This window comes from Microtus ochrogaster, chromosome 1 (genome assembly GCF_000317375.1).
Source record: "Microtus ochrogaster isolate Prairie Vole_2 chromosome 1, MicOch1.0, whole genome shotgun sequence".
NCBI classification, from domain to species: domain Eukaryota; kingdom Metazoa; phylum Chordata; class Mammalia; order Rodentia; family Cricetidae; genus Microtus; species Microtus ochrogaster.
The window spans coordinates 63,208,860-63,232,090 of record NC_022009.1 but is presented as its reverse complement, the minus strand read 5'-3'; the positions used below and the strand labels follow the sequence as shown (position 1 = coordinate 63,232,090).

General features: G+C 43.1%; 1 protein-coding gene across 1 annotated transcript in view; it reads left to right on the top strand.

The window, feature by feature from the left end:
* The first annotated feature begins 6,459 nt into the window (after positions 1-6,459).
* Positions 6,460-23,231, top strand: part of LOC106143747 (EGF-like and EMI domain-containing protein 1) — a 649,376-nt gene continuing 632,604 nt past the window's right edge. The window contains exon 1 of the mRNA XM_026782051.1: positions 6,460-6,864. Coding sequence (XP_026637852.1) covers positions 6,776-6,864 — 89 coding nt within the window. The 5' untranslated portion in view covers positions 6,460-6,775. The remainder of the gene's footprint in view (positions 6,865-23,231) is intronic.

Sequence of the window (23,231 nt, the reverse complement as noted above, 5' to 3'; positions counted from 1 at the left end):
CTATTAATTATGAATGCTTGGCCTTATTTAGCTCTTATTGTAATCTGTTTCTCTTTATATACATTTTCCTTGGGGCTTTTTACCTTTCTGTCTTTCTGTATATCTTACTTTCTTGCTGTATCCATGACTAGATGGTGGGTGATTGTCTAGCTTTTGGCCCTGGGCATGTCTCTATCTTTCTCCCTAGTTCTCTTCTCTTCCTTCTCTCTTGAGCTTATATCTCCTCCTACTTATTCTTTGCCCGCCAGCCCCACCTATATCCCTCCTGCCTAACATTTGGCCATTCAGTTTTTTATTAGGCAGGCCAGGTGAAAGAGGTGCAACACACCTTTACATGCAGCAGAAACAAATGTAGCACACTTTCACAGAGTCAAAGTAATAACCCACCACATAAATAAATGCAACATATCTTTGCCTGTTCAAATAATGTTCCACAACAGTGAGCAAAAATGAAACAGAGACTAAAAGAAAAAGAAAAAAAAAACAATGTAAGTGGCCAATGAAACTAAGTCTTGGTTTCTTGAAAAGATGAGGTTGGCAAATCTTGAGCTAAGTGACAAAAAAGAAAAGACTCAACTCAGTAAAGTCATCAGTGTAAGAGGAGACACTATAATTGACACTATGAACATACAGAGGACCACAGGAGAGTGCTATGACGCATTCTATATACTCCATATACTCCAAGAAACTGGATAACATGAAGAATGGATGAAAAAAATGGCTACCAAACATGAATCATGGGGAAATAGCTTGAAGAGAAGCAAAAGAATCAAAATTAATGAATCATGAATAATCAAAATCATGAATAAAATGTTTCCACTAAAGAAAATCCTGTCTTTGTTGTTGCATTTTTTCAAGCATTTAAGGACAAACCACTGTTGAGCCTTCTGAAAAATCTTATAGATACTTGAAAAGGAGAGGGCCACCCCAATCTAATATAATAACTTAAAAACAAGCAGTAAGGGGCTGAAGTAATAATGCAGTTGGTGAAGTACTTGTAGGGCCAGAAGGAGGACTGGAATTTGGCCCTCAGCACTCAAGGGAAGAAACACAACCTGGTGATGCATACTACAATATCAGCACCAGATGTGGATACCCACAACCTGGGAAAGCATGCTCCAGTACCAACACCAGATGAGGATACCCACAACCTGGGGATGCCTGCTTCAATGCCAATGTCAGATGAGGATGCCCACAGCCTAGTGATTGCTCCAATACCAATACCAGATGAGGATACCCAAAGAAGAAAACCAAGGAGCAGTGTCCCTGATGACTTTAGATGTACATATTCTTAATGGAGTGCCAGGAAACAGAATCCAGCAGAATATGAAAAATATTCATGGCCCCAAATTAAGTGATCTTTCTTCCCTTGATATAAGGACATAGATGTGAAAACTAGAAAGGCAGCTTCCCAAGGGTTGCAGGGAAAGGAGAATTCACATTTCATGAGTTTGGAGTTTCACTTTAATAAAATGAAGACATTCTGAATTCTACTGCACACAAATGTGATGTGCTTAACACTGTCGAATTGTCCATTTCAAAAACTGTTACGGAACAAACAAGGTGTCTCTGCGTCTGTATCTGCTTCTTGTACCTTCTCTTGGGCTCTTCTCCGTCTGTTTATGTGTTTTGTCCTGTAGATACCTATTTGTTTCCTAATGAGAGATAGAAAGGGGTAGATCCAGATGAAAAGGAGGTTAGGGGGAAGAGCATAGGGAAAGGAAACTGTAATCAGGATAATTATATGAAAAAAAACTATTTTCAACAAAAGAAAAAATTAGGACTGTAATTTAATGTTAGATTCACTATTAGCTGTACAAGGTGTTAGTTTCTAAAAACCAAAGGTACAGGTCAGCTGTGTGTCTGCCCACGTCTTTCACTCTAATAAATGCTCTAATAAATGCATGGGAGTTCCATCCCGACTTACAATTTTAAAGTCCCTATTACTAACTAAAAACGTGATAGATGAAGTATTAAACAAACGTCTGAAGATGTTTCGTTGAATTTATCATTTTTCTTTAAGGAGACGCAGTTAGCTATGCACTTGTAGGGACACAGGTTTGTGGCAGATGAAATCAAAGTGAGAATGATTAGCTACATCTTGGTGTGACAGTCTCAGTTGGGTCCTGGGCGAATTTCATTCTATTTTGCCTGACATCTAGATTTCGGTGTGCGTGGCTCATTAGTGCTTCGTAGGCACTTCTATAATGGCAATTCATTGCACTCGCTGGTGGCAGGGACTGCCCTTTGAAGAATTGCTTTCTGACCTCCTCTTTCAGCCCGCAACACCTGCTGAATGGGATGGCCTGCGCTTTTTGCTCAGTCCCCATACAGACACTAGGAGTTTTTGTGTTTGCAGGAGAGCAGTGCTGAAAGGCATTGGCAGGAGGGGCTTTTGCAGCAGTCTGCCTGTTGAACTGCATGGATCAACAATTTCTCAATTAGAAGAAGATAGACGAGAAGATAAAGTATTCGGTGGCTGCGAAGCTTCAGCAGCAGCTGAGGAAGATTTGAAGAACATCTGGCTTGAATCTATTTCTTTTGAGGTAAGCACTCCTCTCTATAACCAGCATACACAAAGCATAAAAATTGGCTTACCCCTCCCCGCAACAAGGAAGAGGCTAGGATTTATCACTCTTATGATACAGATATACAGACAGTGGGACTGTCATGAGGCATGCCCACCGAAATCCCTCCAAACCATTGGGCTAGCTTCAGAGGTAACATTTGACAGCTATATTGTGCCTGTTATTTTTTAAGACTCAATCTGGTTTGTTGATATCTCTATCTCCATATCTATATGTAGATAAAGAAATATAGATATATGCTGATATATAATATATAACATATATCAGCTGAGAAAAAAGATAACTCAATTCGTGATGATTCTGGATTACCTTTTCCATGGGGGCTATTATTAATAATAAATTTCTTTTTAAATTTTGAAATTAGTCCTTTTCCTATCCTACTCGTTCTCTTGCTTTACTAATTCAATAACGTCTTCCACTTTAGGCAATGAGGGAAAATTGTTTTTTCATTTCTAGCTTCATTTGTATGACTACAGTACTCTGAAGCCAGAGAGCTGTATTGTTGCTTTAATATGAAAGACTATAGCTGACACATTTTCAGATGCTCACTGATCCAAACTGGTTGTGAATATAGTATGGGCAGATTTGTATGCCTTTTCAGTGGGGAATGAGCACACACATGCGTGCATACATGTGTTTGGAGGCCAGAAGTTAACCAAAAGTGTCATTCCTCATGATCCCTCCACCGTGGTTTTTTGTTTGTTTTGTGACAGGCTCTCTCTCTGGGACCTCGCAGATTAGGCTAGGCTGGCTGGCTTGGCTAGCCACCTGTCTCAATCTCCTCAGTGCTGAGGTCATGAGCATGCATAACCAGGCTGTGCTTCTTTAGCTGAGTGCTGAGAATTGAACTCCGGTCCTCCCGGTGGCCCTACAAACACTTCACTAACTGCATTATGCCTCCCGCACCTTACTGTTTGTTTTTTTAAGGTGCATGAGTGTGCTACAAAAGGGGAGCTGAATTCAAATCAGGTTCATTCAGTTCTTGGAAAAATATTAATACTAAGGTCATTTCACATAATGATGTTGCTTATGCAATGATGTTGTATTTAGATAATTATCCATGAAAGAACACATTGAAACAAACCTCAATTTATGGAATATACACTAATCATATTTATTCTGTTGCTTCTAAAGTGCTCTCAGTGTTCGTTCATCTATAATAAATGTGCTTTCAAACTAATGTACATGAAAGAAAACTGTTCAGATGCAGGATTTCCAATGGACTGATGTACTTCCCACATACCCAAGCCATCCTTCAGTATAGTCATGCAAATCAGGTAATTTACATATATTTCAGTATCTTTTCATTATCTTTAGGCCTTCACATATTTGTGAGTTTCAGTTATGACTTACTCAAAATTTGGTTTTGTAATAAATATAGACTATTGCTTCTGTGAAGTTTTCTCTAATACAAGGAAAGCTCTTTGGGCTGACAAGGGAGGGAAACTTGATTGGGGGAGGGGGAGGGAAATGGGAGGCAATGGCGGGAAAGAGACAGAAATCTTAAATAAATAAATAAATAAATAAATAAATAAATAAAGGAAATGTTTTAGAAAATGTCTGCATTCTAGAAGGGAATGGGATTAGTTGCAGACCCCCACAGAGTTAAAACTAGTCTAGAAGCAAAGAAAGGCTTAGCACTTCACAGGGAATTTCAGGAGACAGTTAATCCATCCTGTTACCTTTGGGTATGCTATACATTGTCATTAATACAATTAAGATCAAAACAGTATTAAAACAACCTGGAGTTTTAAGAAGTGGCCTTAAAGGTGAGCCTCATCCTTTCTTCGGGGTCCTGCACACAGTCAGGACACACAGTTTAGAAGACACTGTTCTATGTATTAGCCAGTAACTTTCTTGCCTTCTCATCCCCATAGGACTCTGCTTGCCTTGGGCCATTAACATTGCTGTGGAAGAGGAGAGATCAAAGAAGAGGAGAGAAGATTAAACAATAAACTTGTTTATTATTATTTCTTTATAAATAAAGATGACCTATAAATTCAGGATCCCTGAGAAGAATGAGGAGTGGATATTACAATACCAGCGTGGTTTAGGAATCTATGCTGAGAAGGTGGTCCAGTGACCTCAGACCTCTGGAACACTCACTGACATTATCCCTAGGCTCAGTGACTCTGGGTTGGACTTCTGGTCTCCAGGGCCTGCAGGATGCAGAACCGCCTCTAGGAAAGAACCTAAGAATGAATCCTTCTTTTATATTTTAGGCGGGTATAAATAAATCTTTCTTTTGTGCAACCTGCTCTAAAATGATCTTTTCAGGATATATGCCAAAAGCTGACTAGCTGAACATTTACAATTTTGAAATTTTGTTCACAAGTTTAACTCAAATAAAGAAGGCACACACACACGTGTGTGTGTGTGTGTGTATGTTAAACTTAAAGAATAAGTATATAATGACAGATAAATCTAAGACAAATAGGTGATACTACAAGAATTCATCTCAAAATCGAGAACTATTAAGAAGTACTAAAGCATGCAGGTATGACTGTCTTTCACACAGACCTTTCTTTCCTTTTCAAAGACGTCTCAACAGAATGCCTTCAGTCCCTCCAGAAATGCCCACTTGTTTCCTCAGTGTCAGAAAAGCTGAAAGAAATAAAGGAACATTGGTTTGAAAGATGGAAACTAAGGGGCAGGTGATTAATTCATCCACGGAGGGCGAGGGGGGGGATCCCAAACATCTTTTCAGAAAGGCTCTTTTAGGGTTCCTATGAGCAAGAAAGCCAGGTAGTATCACTGTAAGTATCTGACGAGGAACAACTCTCTGGAGAGCCACTTTTTCTAAGTTTAGGAATAAAAGAAAAAGTTGTCCCCGTGCAGATTGCTGCACGTTTTGTTGGGCTAAAGCGCAGATTATGGCTTCCAAGCCTGGGTTGTCCTTGTTGGAGGGCATGACGCGCCATAGATTTTTATTTTCACGAAACACACTCCCAGAGGCTTGTGGCCTTCCAGACAGCAGCTGGCGCCGGCAAAGGCACAGCCTCCAGTAGGAGAAGCTACTGCCTACCGCTCTGCTCCGCTCTTGGCTTCGCATCCCTGGCGGCGCTGGCCAATACCACAGCCTAAGCTCCCTGATTCCAGCAAAAGCTGTTCCCTTCTGGAAGGACCATAGGGGCTAGCAACTGGAGGTTGCTTTGCGGATTTTAGGCAATTGGAGCTGGTTTGAAGGAAGAAGAGACTAGATTTGGAGAAGATGACTCCAAAGAGTTGGCGGTGCCTCTTAAAACTTGGTGCCTAAGATGAGTGAGGTGGTGGCCAAATACAGCGGAGGGAGATTATCTCATTTTGAATATCCAGGACTTCTGGACGCGCCAGCGATGTGTACAGCAACTGTCGATTTGGCAGCAGACTGCACTCGGTCAATTGCAATTCCTTCCCCACTTCAAGCTTACCTCCCCCAGATCTGTGCTCAGACTGTCCTCACAGCCTTCAGGTGGGAGGGAGCTGAGCGGGAGGGAATAAAAAAGTCAGCTTGCTTTTGCTCTCCGCTGGTGGCAGAGGCGCAGCTGGTTGGTCCTAAGCAGGTTGGTGTTGGAGGGGGGAAAGCCCGCACTGCTTAGCATCTTTGCTGGTTTGGGGCGGAGGATGCTCAAAGGCTTTGGAGGAAGAGGCTGGGAGTAGAGTTGTGTGGATTATTGGTGGAAGAACACGATGTGAGGTGCCAGATGCTTCCCCAGCCACCGCCCGACGCCTCTTGGGGGAGAGAGGGTGAAGAGGGCGTGGGGGCGGGGACGGCCCTGCAGTGCAAGGAGCTCATGGTGGCCAGGGGGCTGTCTCTTTAAGCGCTCCGGAGGGGTTGGGGCCAGAGGGCGGCGAGCGCGTTGCCATGGCACCAGGACTGCGGGGGCTGCAGGACCGCTGGGCTCGCTGGTCTCCAGTTGTCTCCAGCAATGCAGGGGCTGTGCAGCTCTTGGGCTACAGCTCCTGGGGTTGGCTTGGCCGGCCACTACTAGCACGCGCTCGCTTGTTGCCTGTGTCGCCTGCTGGGGTCTAGCTGCTGCCGCGCCCTCCGCTGCGAGACGCACGTCGCGGTCCTCGAGAGCGAGCCCGGCACTTGCAACTTCTGCCTGGCGAGCCCAACTTCTGCGCGGGATTCGGACTTGCAGATCCCGAGCGGTGCACCGCGCGCGCAGTTGGGGCGGTGTCCCTACCATCTCAGCCTCAACGAGATGACCTCCCCACTGTGGTTCTGGTGCTTCTGCGTCTGGGCCGCCTATCACTGGCCGCCAGGAAGCGCCCTGCAGCTCCAGCCCGGCATGTAAGTGGAGCCCGGCAGCTCCGGAAAGCGTGCGGACAGCTTCGTAGTTCCATGTGCCCCCGCCCTACCCGCGCGACACCATGGCAGAGGAAGAGACCAGGTCTCTAGGGGAAGCAATGGAGGGATGCGGTGCAGTCAGGCACTGGGCATGAGAACTTGAGGATGTCATTGACTGGGTACGGGGCGGGAACCTTAACACACACTAGACCTTAGGCAGCGCCCCCTCCCCGCCCAGCACAACTACTGCCACTGAAGATGCAATGCTTCCAACCTGATATTTTCCAAGCACCTGTCAGACCCCGACCCCCGCAAGAGTTTGAGTGTATGTATCTCATATTGGGGAGTAACTGTCCACTTCCCACAGGCTTTTACGTTAAATCCCGTTGAAAGGGAACTACCTTGACTTTTTTTTTTTTATTCAATGCGTTTCTGCACATCTCCCCCCCCCCCTTATGGGAGGTATGATGAAGTCCAAAGAATGGACTATTTCAAAGATCTGATGAGAGAGGCGAGAACCAGCAATGCGTGTGTCAGCAGCAGGGAGAGGCCCTGGGTGGTTAATCCAACAGTTAGGAGGAAGGGGCGCAGGAGGGATTCCTCCTGCATTAGTGGGTAACACAGGGAAATGTCTTGTTCTTGGTCACCATCTGGCGCGCTGGGAGGAGTTCGGAGAAGTCTAGTAGCCTGGTCTACTTAACTGGCTCAAGAAGTTTCTGCCAGGTCTTCTTTACATTAGTCTGCTGGAGAAAGCCGGGTCCCACTCAGCTTTCCCTGTTTTGCTCTCGGGCAGACTGCAAAGTCCTTTGAACGTTTCTGCATTCCCTCTTCTTTGCTTTTCTGAAATATTATATAATAGAAAAAGTGGTTGGGAGAAATAACCCAAAGGCACACATACCTTTTCCTAGCTTTGCTTTTCCAGGTAAGAAAAACACCGTTCGGGGTTCACCTTACCTTTCAATATTTCATTCTCTGTGAAATTCAGTCTGCTGTTTGGTTACTGCTCGGGTCATGAACTAGGAACAGAGCTAGGGTGTCATTCTGTTTCACAACTTTGACTATGTAGTGCCTAAATGTGTATTCTGAAATTTGAGGAATTACTGTGACTTTTGACATAGATTTGCATTGTTTACTTTGAAGAAGTGAATTTAAACTCTTCTGGTTATCCCAGGAAACATCACACTGTGCGTATGAAAGCCTTTGTCTTACAATACTTTAGAGCAAACTTGCTTTCGCCGTATTACTGTTATAGTGAGCCCTGGGTTGCCTTGTCTCACTCACCCATAAACACTGGACTGAGTGGGAAGACACACCCCACTTTTACATGACAGTATTCCTCTCTTCATTGTCCACTCTTTGGTCTAGAATGATGATCCTGCAATTGAAAAAAAAAAGAATTGTAACTCATTTACATATCAGATGAGATGAAGTCAGATATTAAAACCAATACAAATTCTTGTAAGATTTAATAAGGACATGTTTTTCAAGGAATTGCTAAAATTGCTCTGACTTTGAGTACTTTAGGGTAGGGGAAATCCAGTCATGTTAGTTTGTGGTCCCCTCTGTGCTGGAGCTCATTCATCAGGAACTGCAGTAGGATCTACTGCCAGGTTTCTTTGCAGTTCTTGGCGTGTAGAACACAGTCACATAAAGCACTTGGCTGTCACACACCTGCCTATTTGTTAAATGTGAGAGAATTCTCCCGGAGATTGTTAGGGAACTCTGCAGTCAATCACTGGTGGAGACAGCCTGCAGATGAGGTAAAGATTGTAATGAAAGTATGCCATCCTACCGAAACACACTTCCCAGTCATCAGTGCAGCAAAGAGTTGGGTGCCCCTTGTTTAGGAGGACAAAGTGAAAACAGGGGCAACTAACCAAAAGTCAGAATGACAGACTTGTTACATTCATGATTGCATGTCTTAGAAGGGAAACTCATTTAGAAAATTTATTAATGAGGCAAAAGCTGTGTGCCATGGATTTTCCGACTCTTGTGATGATCGACCCGCCTGATGATTTTGTTCGATCACGGTTTGGAAACTTCGGGTGACTGATGTGGGCTGATGGAGAAAGTCAGCCCTCCACTGTGGCTAGTGGGTTAACTCCCTTATGTTCTTACTTAGACAGCAGGTGGCTTCTAGCTCCTTTGCATTTACCTGTCCCATGGCAAGTAAGATGGGCAGGGCTTTCAATGGGAAGAGGCTTGGCTGAGTTGAGATTGCACCACCAGGTCTGAACCCAGATACTTGGGTTCTTCCTATCCTTTCTTCTTCATTTTCTTTCTGTTTTTGACAAGGTGCCACAGGCAGCCCTCACTAGACTTGATCTCACCCACTGTGAGCTGAAAAGTGTCCTTGAACTCCTGATCCTGCTACCTCCACCCTGCCCCCAGTACATATTACCAGCAGGCCTCTGCCACCACGCCATTCCTAGATCCAGAGTTGGGGTTGAACTATTCCAGAGCATTCAGGCTTATGCTGTTTTTTAAGTTTGTTTCAATTTCCCCATGTCGTCTCAGTAGGATTGATGCCTATATTTTCAACCTAGGGGATGTCAAAATGCTTTGGGCACCTCTTCTGGGTTGCACCTGCTCTGGGTTCTGTGGGCATCAGTGCTCCTTTTGCGTGCTAATTGTTCCACAATACTCGTAGAAGTTCTGAATTTTCTCTGCCTACTTAAGACTCTGCATGAGAAATTCCTGACTGCTGCTTGGTGGTGGCCTTAAGGCTTTGTGTTTGTTTGGTAGACTATACCATGCTATAGTCTTGGCTGGCTTTGAACTCTCAGCAATCCTCCTGCTTCAGCCTCATGAATGCTAGAATTACAGGTGTGAGCCACACGGTGATGACATTTTGATAAGAGGATGTTTATGACTTTACTTATGTTAATGGTACTCTGTACATGTTTTACACAGGATTAAATTGGAGGAGGAAACAAACTCAATCCAGATCTTTGAGGCGTCAAAGGATAAATGATCAGTTGTTATATTAAAACTTTGTGATGTGCTTTTGGGAACACTTGCTTAATAATGAGATGAAAACAGTCAACATGGAGATGTAATGAGTCTTTGTCTGCCCTGCCAGCCAGCTTCCAAATAATGACATGGAGACTTCATATGAATTATGAGGGTTTGGCCTTAGAGTAAGCTTGTCGCAGTAGTTATTATAACTTAAATTAACCTGCTTGTATTAATCTACATTTACCATATGGCTTCTTACTTTTCTTTTATTCTGTATGCCCGACTCCCCACATCTCCATAGCATATGTCTCCCAAGAAACACTCCCTTCTACTCCAAAATAGAGAAAGCTTCACCCTACTACTTTCAGTGTATCTGCCTGTCTCTTCCGGATGCCCTCTGATGCTCTTTGATTACTTTCTATTAACTAGTTTCTAACTCAGCCTCCTGACCTAACGTTAGGTTTATTTAATTAATTGAAATGCAAACTTGGGGTTCACAGTGTGATTGAATATCCCCCAACATGGAGGTGTTGTAGAGATCAGCACTGAATTAGGATAGAGCTAGCTGCCTACGATCTTAGAACTTGGGATACTTATGTTTGTCTAACACCTGGGAGGGGAGACTTTATGAGGGTAAGGTCAATGTTCAACCAAAGAGTCTCCTAAACTATAGGGGACGTTCCAAATCCGTGCTCTAATATGGGCATCTTATGTATGACGGAGAATTTAAAGCACGGCAGATAGACTGCATTTACATGTGTTGGAGCCTTTGCTGTGTGGTGAAAAAAAAAATGCCTATATAGATAGTAAAGGAAGAAGAGTTTCCCTGGCTCAAAGTGTCTGAGTTTTCTAGCCATGATTGGATTGTTTTGCTGTTTGTGCGCTGAATGAGACAGAACACCATGGTTAGCAGTGTGGTAGAGCAAAGTCGCCCACCTTAGGGAGGACAGGAAGTGGGGAGGGGATGAGCTAGGGTACGGACTAGCTATATCTTCCCAGGGTGTGCCCTATGCTTGTTCCCTTCAACTAGACCATCACCTCCCATTGATGCTATTAAGTTGGGATGTTAGCAGGGATTTAGCTATTGACTAAGTCATTGTCCTCAGGTGCCAATCACTTCTCTAAAGGTTCACTGCTGAGCATTGCCATTCAGATAAACCTTCCAAGAGGACCCTTCAGGTACAGACCATAATACAATCTCTCCCGACTACAGACCTGTGCAGAAATGTGGTCCAGACTTCTACAGCTGATGTGGAAACCTGGAGCCAAAATTGGAGGGGTAGGGAACTCAAGGAATTTAGAACCTGGCTGAAGTTTCATGGCTGGGGAGTAGCCGGGTCACCTTTGATTCTTGTCTCTGGAGCCCTGTTTCTGTTCACCGTGTGTTGCGGGGAGCTCCTTCTGCTCCTTGCTCCCTCAGCCAACAGCTGCTGAGATACCAGCCCATTGGGGGCATGGTCTCTCTCCTTTTAAAAAAGCGGCCGCTTCCCTCCGGCTAGCTCTCTGGCTTCCGGCTCAGCTTCCAGCGACTAGGCTCTCTTCCTGATTGCGCAGAGGGCTGTTGTCTGGGACGGTGATCTGTAAGTTTTTCCCCTTTAAATAAATAACCATTCTATTAATCATAATTCCAACCTGGTGTGGGATTGTTTGTGACTTACGCTTTCAACCATGCTCCCTGGTGGTTCCTTCACCATTTTCACCTCAATTCACTATGTTTAAACTATACCCGCTCTGATCTTTCTACCAGATGTAAACTACATCTAGCAATAGTTCTCTCTGTCAACGTAGCTGGCCCCAGCTTCAGCAATCCATGCCTTATTGGTAACATTGGAATTGTGTACATTTGCATGTGGTTCCTGTCCCTGTTCCAGTTCCCCTTGTTTAACTGTTTTTTCTGTTGTCCCGCACTCCTGTCCATGACACTCTTATTTTGATGCTTCAGAGCTTCCTGGTGTGTTTTCTCTACATCCCCTCTTCTTTATTTGTGGCTTTTTTCACTTGTGCCATTTCTTTTCCATTCACAAATATTTTCTACTTTCTGTTTGTAATCTGCCTTGTCTGTTGACCTGTCTTGACCCTGCTGCTTTGCCTTATCTCTTATGGCTTAATGACAGCTTATTAACACTTCACTATCATTCTTCCCTGTCCTTCTCTTTCTCCATCTTTTCCTCTCTCCCTCTTTCCCCATTTCTCCTTTCTTCCTCCCTCGCTCTCTTTCTTCTCTCTTTCTTTGTGTGTCTACATGCATGCTCGTGAGTGTGTAGCCCAGAGGATAACTTGAGGTATCTCCTATCATTCGGCCTCTTAATTAAGAAAAAATAAGAATCATGTTATTATGATGAATTCACGAATAATAAACACTACAGGGATAAGTTAACATAGTCACTCAAGCATTTGCCCTGTCTCAAGCTCTATGTGTCTCAATGGATATCCATACAGTTAGAATGGCCATTCTGAAGCTGTGGGGCTTCACTTAGGGTTTTACAATTTCACTATCAATTACATGTTTATGCACTTATCTACCAGTAAACAAAGAAAAACATACAACAGAGCTAAAACTTGAAATAATTGCTTCGTATCCCATTCATGACTTGTGTGTCTGCCCTTTGTATCCTGTCCTCCCTCAACACCTAAAACCACTCCTTCTTTTGTATTGTAACCACAATTGTACATACACACATGTATATACAGGTGTAGGCTAGGATCTGCATATGCAACAGAATATTCTTTTCCTTCTTTCTGATATTGGGTAACCTCACTTAATGTCACACTCTCTAAATCCATCTTTTTTTTTAATTTAGTTATTTCATTTTTCTTAACAGCTGAGTAATATTCCATTTAGAACATGTACCAGATTTTTATTACCTAGTTATCTGTTGATTACATGAAAGTCGGCTCTATTTCCTTGCTGCAGTAATTACAGAAACAATAAATATGTATGTGTAAATAGCTCTATGGTAGGTGAGGTGTGGGGGTTTGAAAGAAAATGGCCCACAAAGGGAGTGGCACTCATAGGAGGTATGGCTTTGTTGAAGGAGTGTGACTCTGTGGGCCTGGGCTTTTAGGTTTCCTATGCTTGGAATATCACCCAGTGAGTCAAGTGACTTCCTGTTGTCTCTGAGTCAAGATGTAGGACTCTCAGCTCCAGCACTGCACCTGCCCGCATGTAGTCATGATGCTAATGGTCTGAACCTCTGGAACTGTAAGCCTGCCCCCTCAATTAAATGTTTTCATTTATTAGAGTTGTTTTGGTCATAGTGTCCCTCCACAGCAATAGAAAATCCTAACTAAGATGCAGAGTCCCCTAGGTATGTGCCCAGCAATAGAACAGCTGGGTCATATGGTAGTTCTGTTTTTAATTTTTGAGGAAACCCATACTAATTTTCACATGGATGGTTTCGTGGATAGTTTTAATGTCAACTTGACACTAGATAAAGTTATTTGAGAGAAGGGAACTTCAATTAAGAAAATGTCTCCGTAAGATCCAGCTGCAGGCAAGCCTCCAGGGCATTTTCTTAATTAGTGACTGACAGGAAGAACCCAACCAATTGTGGGCAGTGCCATCCTGAGGCTGGTGGTCTTGAGCTCTGTAAGAAAGCAGACTGAGCAAGCAATGTGGAGCAATCCAGTAAGCAACATTCCTCTAGGATGACCGCATCAGTTCCTGCCTCCAAGTTCCTACTGTGTTTGAGTTCCTATCCTGATTTCCTTTGGTGATAGACTATGATGGGGAAGTGTAAGCCAGACAAACCCTCTCCTCTTCATGTTTTGTCATGGTGTGTCATCACAGCAATACAGCCCTAACTAAAATGTATTAATTAATTTTTCTCCTCCTAGCAGTGAATAAAGTTTTCCCTTGTATCTCTAAGTAAGTTTAGTTTGCTTTTCCTTCATGTCTAGGAATGTGAAATACATTTAAAAACAGTTGTTGGTCACTTATGGTATGATCTCCCTTCCCCCCACCCCCAAAGCTGTGTGCCCAATTCGTTAGACCATTTGTTGATTGGCATTTTTATTTCCTTGGTATCTGCTTTCTGCCGTTATTTGTAACATGTATTAATTCTCCTCTGAAGAATGATTTCCTCCCATTCTGTGGGCTCTGTGCTCGCATGATGGTGTCCTTTAGTGAACAGAGGGATTTTAATTCCATGTGTCCCATCTGTTGAGGACTGGTGCTAATTCTGCACTCCTAAAGTTCTGTTCAGACAGTTCTTGCCTACTCCAGAGCCTTCAAAATTGTTCCCTGTATTTTCATCTAGAAGTTTCAGTATTTCAGGTTTTAAACTAAGATATTTAATCCATTATGACTGATTTTTTTTCTACAAGGTGAAAGATGCTAACTCAGTTTAATTCTTTTCTAGATAAATATCCAGTTTTGTGTATATCATTTGTAGAACAGGTTGATAATTCTAATATATGTTTTTGTCCCCCTTGTCAAAAATTATGTGGGCATAGTTTTGTATGTTTATCTCCTGGTCCTCTATTCTAGTCCATTCGTCAGAACTGTCTGAGTTTTTTTCTTTTTATTTGTTTGTTTCTTTTTTGATTTGAAACAAGATATCTCACCCAAACTGGAACTCATAGTTTAGGTTATATGACTGGTCAGTAAGCCCCAGGGACCCTCCTGTTTCTTCCTTGTGGGAGCCAGGGTTACAAGCATGAACTTCTTTCTGCTGCTTTTTGTGATGATGGGGCCTGAACTCAGGTCCAATTTTCCACTGAGCCATCCTCCCAGAACTTGATATTTTTTTTTAATAATTTATCAATTTATTCAATTTTTCCGGTTCTCCTCTGCTGTTGATCCTTCTCAGAGCCTGTCTTCTTTGAATACACTCTCTCCTCACGTTCTGTAGCGTGTGACATTGCTAGTTCTTTCTATTGCTTCTTTTCTATAGCTTTACTTTGGCCTGTTCATATGTATTCCCAGTGTCTTCTGCAGCTTCCCTCCTCCCCCTTCATGTCCTTTCTCCTGCCTTCCCTCCTACAGGCTCCCATCATGCACTCTGTTCTGATATGGCCTCTATCTCTACAGCTAGCTGCAGGCTTTGTAGAACTACAGACTTGCATGTTGAGCTAGATACTGATCATCTCTGTGGGGTTCAGCTCAGAATGCCACAGGCCATCTCTCCTCATCTCTGCCTCCTACCTTTTTGGGTACTTTGCCTATCTTCTACTTTATTAAGCCTGGAAACATTCTTTAAAATTATTTTTCTTCTAATTTACTTTCTTGGTATTTATGAGTTTAAGGTACCATGATTGTAACAACTCCTTTTCTATGGCAACTTATGAGTAATTTAAGTTTTATATTTTTGTCAGTTGCCAAATCCTATAAACAGCAGCACTGAAATACCCTTTGTGCAGTTCGTATTCCTGTTTTTATATGTAGCCCAGCTGGCTGCCTGTCCACACACAGCATTATGGTCAGCTCATGGTCTTTCATATACTTTAAATTTTTTTATTTAATATATTTGTATTGTATATAATTTAATTTTAAAATTAGTTTTGCTTTAATCCATACATATTGTGTATACTTGAGGACCACTGTGGGATATTTGACTCCTGTGTACATTGTGTGATGTTTAAATTCAGATAAGCCTATCTATGTCTTTAGCCATTCACCATAAGTGTGTGTTTTTTTTGTGTGTATGTGCATGTATCCATGTGTTTGTGTGCAAAAATGTGTGCTAGTTTGCATGTACCTGCCCGAGGTCAACCTTGAATATCATTCCTCAGACATTGCCTGTCTTTTTTAAAAGATAGTGTTTATATACATTATTATAATCTACACTTGCCGTGACCTACATACACACCTTGGGTCCCAGAACCCTGGCTGGGGTGGCAAGGGAATTTAGAAAAGACAGATACACAGGAACACACACTAAAGTGGGCTTATGTGGGATTCTCTAACCACTGCCACCACAATCTGGAACTCCTCCTGTTTATTAGGGTCCAACACAGGGTGGAGGAGTTAGCTAGTCGAGGGAGGAGATCTCTGTAGGCAGCCATCTCAGGCTGGAATCATCCCGGGGGAGGAAGCTGCAGTTGTCCATCTGTGTACACATCGCCTGGTTGTTTATAAACACTCATCCTGGATCTTCCTGCAGAAGTCTTTCATTCCTCTAAACCTGGCTCATATGAGGAATGGCTTTGCCAACGTACTATGGGCCAATTGGTTTTGGAGTCCTCAAGAGTCCGTGCTCATGTTGAAGCACAGATCTGTGCAGGAGTTCAGTCGTTCAGAGGCCCCTCTGTGCCTATGTCCACTCTCTCTATGAAGCAATAGCAAAGAATGCTTCCATCCTTCTGTGTGTACTTAGAACTTCTTGTCTACTGCACACCACCCTCCAGCCTTAGCTTGGGCTATCACCTTAGTACGGGAAATGTCTATGAAACCAGGGTCCGGTCATGTCTGGATTTCTGTCCTGGATTATTTCATTAATGTAATGATCTCCAGTTCCAGTCATATTGTAAATGAAAGGTTTCATTTTCTTTCAATAATGGAATGAGGAATAAATGTGTGCATATAATACATATATGCTAACATATGCGTACGTTCCCCTACTTTCATTTATATATATGTGAAATATGTAATATACATGTATATATACATGTCATAAAAGTGAGTCTCTAGTAACTGTTTTCTTTCATTAAAACCGATTATTGTAAAGCTCTTTGGTATTTAGTATGTTTCAGGAGCAAATTATGTTCTTATGTATTTTAGCTCTCTTAGTCCCCACAAAAAACATATCAGAAGATGACTGTAGAGTGTATATTTTATGAAAAAGAAGCTGATATTCAAAGAAGTTAGATTTTTCTGAAAAACTACATATAAGGATAAGAAGATCCACAGAAAGGTCATACAGCTAATTCAGAAAGAGTTAGGACTTGATACTAGGCTGGATCTAAAATTGGGGCCCCCAATTACCTTACTGTATTCAAGGACTTTTATTCTGATTCCTGATTCAATTTCATTAACATTTATTAAACACGTGTCTTTTGGAATTTTGTGTTTTAGATTTCTCTTTGGTCCACTTAGGAAAGGTCTGTGATTTTACTCTGCTCCCAAGATAGCCAGTTAGTCCACTGCAGCATTTATCTATGGAGAGAGGATAGATTCCTCATCCGCGGCAGATTCTCTCGCAGTCCCTTCAGTCAGTGCAGACAGCCCAAGCTGGGTGTCTGTAACGCTAACCTCCCCTCAGTTCCTTGGGTACCCCAAGGAGCATCCCAGAAGGATGCAGCACACAGAGTGGAAACTGAGAAGCTTGCAACTTAGGAGCACCTCAGGCCTAAGGAGCCTGTTTGCAAACCTGCAAACCCTTGCTGAGGGGAAAGCAGCCTTTGTTCTAATAATGCTCAGGAGAACTCTGCCCCCAGCTCCAGCAGGAGATCTTCCAGCCTTCTTCTGAGGAGGTTTATTGTATAAACACCCCTCCAGAAGGTGAGCAAGCTGTCATGGAATTAATTAATTTTTATTCTTATTATTTTAGTTCCAGGACTGGAGTCCAGGGCTTCCTCTTTATGTAGGCGTAGGCGAGGGAGGCAGGTGTTCCCCCACTGAGCTACACCCATCCACATGGCTACACCATCTAAGCTTTAACGGAAGTACTAGAGACCTGGAAATGCCATTCTCAGCACTCCTAATGTTTTTCTTCCGTATCCTAGCAGCACACATTTGACTCAGGTATAAGCCTAGTTTTTTTTCTCCATTGAATCCAGCCCTTTGATTTTGAGCATGTTCATACTGGGACTAGATGAGAATTTAGTGAGCTTACCCCAGAGCTCCTGTCTGCTCTAGGGTTGGTCATTTTCTTGCCGTTTTTTCTTTTCTTTGATACTGAAATCAAATCACTCACTTGATTCTTTTATATGTGGTTGGTTTATCTGCTCTTACTAGTTTGTTCAACAAGCATTTGTTCAGAGTCAAGTAAGATCTGGGGGACACAAACTGACCTATCAAGGCTACCCACATAGCTTCCAGCCCAACTGGGAAGAAGAAAGAGGGCATGAACTTTGAGAAGGCTTGCAGGGCTCATTATCCCTCACGGGCTTCTGGGGAAAGGTGTGGTGGGTGAAAGGCGCTGGTGGCGATGGTTGTGTGAAATGGACGAGAAGAAGAAATGTAGGCAAGAGCTTCTCTTATAAAAACTATAAGATAACTCATTTTCCCATAGTACATCTAGGACAGTGAAGCTGTACAGAACAAAGCAAAGGAGGAGTCTGGGTCAGCTCAGATGGGACAGCTCAGGAAGGCTTTGCCCACCACTGTGGGACATCTGGGCACCAGTGTCATTCATTCTAAGTAAACATTTATTCTGAAGTGCTGTCAACCTCAGCTTCTTAGTTCCATAGCCAAGAAGACATGAACTCAAAACAGAAGGCTAATCTGGTCACATTTGCGTCTTGAGTGATGATGGTTTGGGAATGAGTCCAGGGAAAGGGAGTCCCATTGGGAACTTCTGTTCCCAGTCTAGGGAGAAGCGGGTGATGTTGAAACCAGGAAATACAGCGGAAGATGATAGGTGCAGACTGGAAGGATTAGCATCAACAGAAGCTAGTGCCAGTGCGAGTGGGAGCTGAGGGAGAAAGCTTTTAAGGAAACCCTAGCACTGGGAACACAAGGAGGGAGGAAATTATGGGAGAAGAGGTATTCTAGCATGCGTATATGGGTCAGTGTGTGCCCCGAGGTCCCACTTGTGGGCTCCTGGAGAAGATCTGAGGAGAGGAGTCGGGAGTGTGGTCTGGACAGGAACCACAGGAGAGGCAGATGAGGAGACAGTGTCAGCAAAAATGGAAAACCAGGCATTCTGACAGACAGAGAAGGCAGGGGGGAAAGAACATAGAGAGGGAGCTAAACTGTGAGAAGGCTGCAGAAGGCCCCAGAGAAGTTGTATAAAGTGGGAACTTGGAAAACAGACAGTGAGTGCCACTCTTGGAAAACGAGACTCAGAACTGCCCCATGGACCCAGTGGAAGCACACTGATCTAGCAGAGAAGGCTCTTCCCACAGGCATCATTTTTGGCCACGGTGACTAGGAGGAGATGCTCCTGTAGAGCATCCTTCCGTGCATGTTGCTTGACCAGGCGTTCACCCTCTATCTGCCATTATTCTCAGTCCATTAGTCCCCTGGTTAGACGTTTCAGCAAAGAGAGTGACTTCATACTACTCCAGCAGAACTCGTCAACCCACAACCATCAAGTTGTTCTCCTGTGTCTACAGAGATGATCAGGTAGGTGAGAATGTCCCAAGGAGACTTATCAGTATGAATTATTATAAGATATTTAGATACCATGAAGGAATTAGGGGAGAGCATTGCTGATATTAGAAAGGAAGAAGCCAAAGTCATTAGAGGAAGTTCTGGAAATCACCATTTTTCACTGGAAGGTGAGCTAGGATGGGGCTAGAGAACATTCCCTAAAGTGAGTGGGAAGGACGTGCAGGGTAAGGTGTTAGAAGCTGTGAATGGGACACACCTCTGGGGACCACATAGTTACTAGTGTCTTTATCTTTATCCCTATGTGCATGCAATTTTCTTCTCACTGGCACATCCCAAGGTTCCTAACTGCACTGCATAACCTACGGGCCTGGAGCCTTTGTTATAGATGAACTTCAGGGCCTCCTCCATCTCTTTCAGGAAAGAGCTAATGTCCAGCATAAAAGTTATCCATTTCAGGAATGTTTCAGGACGTGGGGATGGGGATTAATGATACAGCTGTCTGTCTCAGCAGTGATAACTGACATTCATGTTTGCTGCAGATGCCTGGAGAGTTCTTGCTTGTGTGAACAACAACAGCAGCAAACCCTACAACTCTGTTCCATAGCCACGTGGCAATGAGGACATGCTTGGGATTTTTAAGGACGCTTTTAGGCAGCTCTGCGAATCAATTCTTTGTGTATAAATTACATGGCTTGTCAACTTATGATCTGGAAAATGTTTTCTGTCACTCTGCAGTGGACAGTTTTCAGTGGTGTTTAATGTTTCTGCTCATTGATACGGTTAATTAGGAATTGACAGTAATTCTGAGCTTTAGTGCATTTTGCTCTTGAGGGAAGGAGGCAGTCCCAGGAGAGTTTAGCTCTCATTTTTTTTGAATTATTAAGAAAACTGCTTCCATGATTTAGTGTAGTGGAAGCTGATTGGTAAAAATCAACCCATTTGAATAGTTTTTGCTTCTGGACTCATAGCTGCAAATCCCACGTGTATTGTCACACTGCGAAGGATATGGTTCATGAAGAGTTGTACAGCTAGGTGTGTGTGGCTGAGAAAACCATACTGTGCACTTGGAGTGGATAGTTCATGTCATGTTTCACACACGTGCACACAGTGGGACTTGGTGAGATGGTGGATGACTGTCATACACATGCACACAGTGGGACTAGGTGAGATAGTGGATGACTGTCACACACATGCACACAGTGGGACTAGGTAAGATGGTGGATGACTGTGTCACACACATGCACACAGTGGGACTAGGTGGGATGGTGGATGACTGTGTCACACACATGCACACAGTGGGACTAGGTGGGATGGTGGATGACTGGCGGTCATTTCACAGTAAACACTGTTTTCAAATCATGGTTTTATTTGTCAACATGCCTCAGTGTGAGCTGGAAAGAAGTTGATGATAATAAAATAGTAGTCAAATTTTATTATGTATTTATGGAGTTCAAACAAATTTTGGTTAGCCTAGTTGTCAAAGTCCAAAAGATAAGAAAACAATTCTCAGCATGAATAAACTGGGGATGTATCATGACATCAAAAATTTATTTTCCAATGCATTTCACAGCTTATGCTGAGAAGCACTTCCTATCTTCTGAACTTTTGAACTCTCTATGTATTGGGATGAGAGAAAACGAACTCAGACTTCCATTAAATATGCTTCAATGCTAAATGCACAAGAAAACAAGTAGGCACTCAACACTCAATGCACACTGGCCAATTATGTGATAGCAGAGTAGCTTTAGGGCTGTTATGCACTACGGGAATGAATTTTGATATAGGAACCACAGTAGGCACCAGCAGTTACATCATACAGATGTGGGCTTTGCATTTCTTAAAAAGCAAATTTTGCTTGAATTCAACTGACAGTTAAGAAGTGTGAGCCAGGAAAAACTCTGTCAGCATTCTCCGACTTTCATAAATCTATTTACAGGAGAGGTCCCATTAACATTTTAATTGTTTCCCTGCTAAACTTGCTCTAGCTGCCACCTTTAAAAGGTTCAGGTTCATTAAAATTTAAGGGACCAGAGAGTTTATGTTCTATTCTAATGACCCAGAGGTGGTTGCAAAGGCTCTAAACATTCTTTTCTTTGCTTCATTGAACAACTGAGGGATTCCCTCTAGTTGGTAGACACGTTCCACAGTAGGGTGTTGTGTTGCTTTCTTTCAGGCTCCTCAGAGTGCATTCTGTGACTCTCTTTTCTTGCCTGAATACAAGGTGCTAGGGTCTTCAAAGGTACATTTGTATCTGGGCCCCTTCTCCTTTATCTGCTCTTCACTCCTCTTGTCTACCTTCCCCTCCCCTGCCCCCTTCAGGAGGAGCACATCCATACATATGCGCATAGAGACTGTGAGATTGTTCCTGTTACTATTCTCCTTAGCTGCTCAAATAGGCTCTCCCCTCGGTCCCTTACTTACTGATTCGGTGAGGCTTGTACCAGACTATTTTGGGGGGCATCAACCAGCTCCCAAATCATGGCCCAGAGACTTATCATTAGTTTCGAATACATGACCTAGCTTAGGCTTGTGCCTGGCTGGTTCTTTTAACTTAAATTAACCTGTTTATCTACCTCTTGCGACGGGGCTTATTACCTTTCCTACTTCTGTTTATCTTACTTTCACTGCTTCTCCACGTCTGTCTCACTGGCATCTGCCTGGCTTCTGGCCCTGGGCATGTCCCTCCTCCTTTCCTCCTCCTCCCATTCTTCCCTTTTTCTTTTTCTGAGTCTCGATTTCTCTTTCTAACTATTCTCTCCACCTGCTAGCCCTGCCTATCGTTTCTCTGCCTAGATGTTAGCCATTCAGCTCTTTCTTAGAGCAATCAGGTGTCTTAGGCAGGGAAGGTGAAATGAATGCAACAGATTTTTACATAATTAAACCCATATCTTTGTATCATTAAACAAATGCAGCAAAACAAATGTATTATTTTTTATACAGTAAAACTAATATTCTGTAGCATAAATAAATGTAGCACATGTTCACATTGTTAAAATAATATTCTACAGCATAGGCTGACTGTCCAGGGGTCGGCAGGTACTTTGGGTTTTGCCCCTTTAGCATTGGGATTACAAACACATGGTACCAATTTTTCTCTAAAGAACCTTTCTCATTGATGATAATGGAGCCATATCATCAGGGCACAGAAGGAGAACATTATTTGACTTCTGTGGGGAGCTGGAGGGGAGTGATGGTTAATGCCAGTGGACCTCAGAGCTTCACCCAAGTAAACCATGCTAGAAAGCAGTAAGACTTCTTAGTGTCTTGGTGTCGAAGACAATTTGTATGCTACGGTTTGCCTGTAACATTGAGGTTGGCAATATTAAACACATAGATGATACAGAAATAGTAATAGCTGAGAGTAGGGGGTTACTTATCATTCCTTAGAAACTGCGTGTTTTCTATGCATTTATGAGACTGAAGAATGAAGGGGAGTGTTTGTGTGGCTCTTTCCGGAAGAAATTACAAAGGGTTTTGCTCACAGATTGTGGTGCATTTCCCAATGTTCTGTTTTGGAGCCTTTAATGCTTGTCCAGAAGGTTCTAAATGTTGGTAATGAAGGCTGATGAGGGTAGATTTAAGTTTCTCACATCCAAAGGTCACTTATATGGCACAGTCTCATTAGTTGATTTTGGAATCTGTTTTGGCTCGGGGAACATGTAATTTATGTTGTGCTGACTCTCTATCATTGTGAGACAGTTTTCATCCTCCAGAAGGAGAACTCCCCTGCAGGCCATGGAGGAAGCCCTGTGCAAGTGGGGTTTGTCTGCATGGGCATACTAAGGACCCCAGTGTCCATGGAAATAGCAAAGCCTTTCTAGGTGAGGCTAGAGGGAGAGCAGAACTCTCTTTTCATGTGAGATTTCATGCAAAATCCATCAATCACAGCTTCCTCCTCTGGGGTGACTGCAGCCTGATACTGCTCCCCTACAGAGACCCCACCCAAATCTGGTAAAACCTTCCTCCTCATGCAGTTGTATACCATCAACCCGCCTCCTTATTCAGCTGTATATAGGAAACTTACCTCCTTGATTCAGATGTATAAGGTAAACACAATGAGGTTCTGGGTTGCTGGTGTTGCTCTTGGTGAATCTCCATAAGAGTGCCTGAACTCCGTGAACCACCTAACTCTAGTCTCTCTCTCTCTCTCTCTCTCTCTCTCTCTCTCTCTCTCTCTCTCTCTCTCTCTCTCTCT